Source organism: Microcaecilia unicolor, chromosome 2 (assembly GCF_901765095.1).
Source record: "Microcaecilia unicolor chromosome 2, aMicUni1.1, whole genome shotgun sequence".
Classification (NCBI taxonomy): domain Eukaryota; kingdom Metazoa; phylum Chordata; class Amphibia; order Gymnophiona; family Siphonopidae; genus Microcaecilia; species Microcaecilia unicolor.
In genome coordinates, this window is record NC_044032.1 from 248,173,076 (window position 1) to 248,175,225 (window position 2,150).

The 2,150-nt window shown below is 45.0% G+C and overlaps 1 protein-coding gene across 1 annotated transcript; it reads right to left on the reverse strand.

Annotated features, from left to right (window-relative positions):
• Positions 1 to 591: 591 nt before the first annotated feature.
• Positions 592 to 1,560, reverse strand: LOC115461959 (olfactory receptor 1361-like). Its single transcript, XM_030192009.1, has one exon. The coding sequence runs from the start codon at positions 1,558 to 1,560 to the stop codon at positions 592 to 594; it is 969 nt and encodes a 322-aa protein (XP_030047869.1).
• Between the last annotated feature and the right edge of the window lie 590 nt (positions 1,561 to 2,150).

Sequence of the window (2,150 nt, forward strand, 5' to 3'; positions counted from 1 at the left end):
CTATATAAAAACCAGAATGTGAACAGCAGATGCACACCTCAAGTCATCTTAGAGCCTTATATTTGTAAAGTAGCTCCAGCCAAAAGTCGTCCGCCCCTCCAATCATACTACCTATCGCTATCCCCCAATCACACTACCTACTCAGCCCAATCACATCCCCCACCAAAGATACCTCAGCATCATCTGGGGCCTACCAGTCCTGCACCTGGTGGTCCATTGGTCCTAAGGATAGAAGAAGAAACCAAGCATGACTTAGCAACTCTGCACCATTTTGTCACTATGCATAGCTTGCTGTTTGCACTGAGTTTGTAGGGTGCCATATAAAAACTGAAAATAAATTAATCCTGACAGATTACTATTTGCATCTATGGGACTCGTAGTTCAAATTTCTCTGCGTAAAAAGGAACATACCATATCCATTAGGCACCAGAATCAGCAGCCTGTCTGACTCAGATTAAGGCAGCAGCCCTACCCAGCATATTTGCCTCCTGTATTTTACATTTTGGTTATAGTCACCAGCTCTTTCAGCTTTTGAGAATCCATCCTATGCACTGGATTTGAAGGTCCAGTGAAATCCTGCTCTACATTTATCTATGAAAAACAGTTCGTCAACCTTCTTCTCCCCTGTGAAAATATCTTTTCTAACATCACCTTCCTTAGCGCTCCTTTCACTTCTGTGTTTCTCAGGCTGTAGATGAATGGGTTTAGCATAGGGGTGACGACAGAATATACAACACTCACAATCCCATCATAGTTGTCGGAGTAGCTTGATGAGGGCCGTATGTAAATAAACATTATGGTTCCATAGAACAAGGTGACTACAGTGAGGTGAGAGGAGCAGGTGGAGAAAGCCTTTTTTCTCCCCTCTGCAGAGTGCATCTTCAAAATGACAACAAGAATGGCAACATAGGAGGAAAGTATGAAGAGGAAAGGACCCATGACCACCAGAGACCCCTCTGTGAAGATAACCAGTTCACTGGCAGATGTATCTGAGCAGGAGATCTTCAACAGTGCTGTCACATCACAAAAGAAATGGTGAATACGCTGCCTCCCACAGTAGGACAGATGAGAAGTATTCACTGTATGTAGCAGCGAGTGCAAGAAAGCTGCACTCCATGAAGATGCCACCAGAGCGGCACACAGCCTTTGATTCATCAGTTCTGCATAACGCAGTGGAACACAGATGGCCACATAGCGGTCATAGGCCATGACGGCCAACAAGAAGGCTTCGTTTTCACCGAACAAGACAAAGAAGAACATCTGGCAGAAACATCCAGTGAAGGAAATGGAAGCATCTCCAGTCAAGAGGGTAAACAGCAGTTTGGGCATGGTCACAGAGGTGAAGCAGGTGTCAATCAGGGAAAGATTTCCCAGGAAAAAGTACATGGGGCTGTGCAGTCGTGGATCCAGCCAGATAGTGGTCATAATAGAGAAATTGCCCACAACAGCCATGGTGTACATGACCAAGAAGATTGTGAAGAGTACCATTTGTTGATGATGAAAGATAGAGAATCCAAGAAGAAGGAACTCAGAGGGTCCACTTTGGTTTCCAGGGGCCATGGTTTGGGTTTTAAAGGAAGCTGTAAGAAAGTTTAACAGAACAGAATGAATGCTCAGGATAATGAACAAAGGAGATTACTGCCATCCCATTACTACAGATTCAGTCAACCAATCCTATATAATAATTCTCACCTCCAACAGGATGTGCCTGGGACCGTGCCTGCCGGAAGTGGTCTGCTAGGCAGGCACGCACTGACCTCAGTGACATCAGTGACAGACAATTTGGCAAAGCAAAACAATCTGAGTGCTGGCCATTAGGACACAGGGTTGATAGGAGAGTTTTAAAAGACTGAAGGAACCGAAAGTGTTAAATGGGGGGAGGGGGAGTTCTGAATGACTGAAAGACATGAACATTTGGGAAAGGAAAACAATCTGAATGTTGGCCATTAGGACACAGGGTACATAGGAGAGTTTTAAAAGACTGAAGGAAACGAAAGTGTTAAACTGGAGAAGGGGGGGGGAGTTGTGAATGACTGAGGCCCAGATGCATTAAAGACATTGCATCAACGATAGGGAATGCAAATGAGCTACTCGTTGTAGCTCACTTGCATTCTCTAGTCCTTTGGTACCTGAGTCGGAGAATCGGGACG

Excerpts from the sequence above, each read along its gene's own strand:
- LOC115461959 (XM_030192009.1), bottom strand. The coding sequence starts at position 1,560 with ATGGCCCCTGGAAACCAAAGTGGACCCTCTGAGTTCCTTCTTCTTGGA.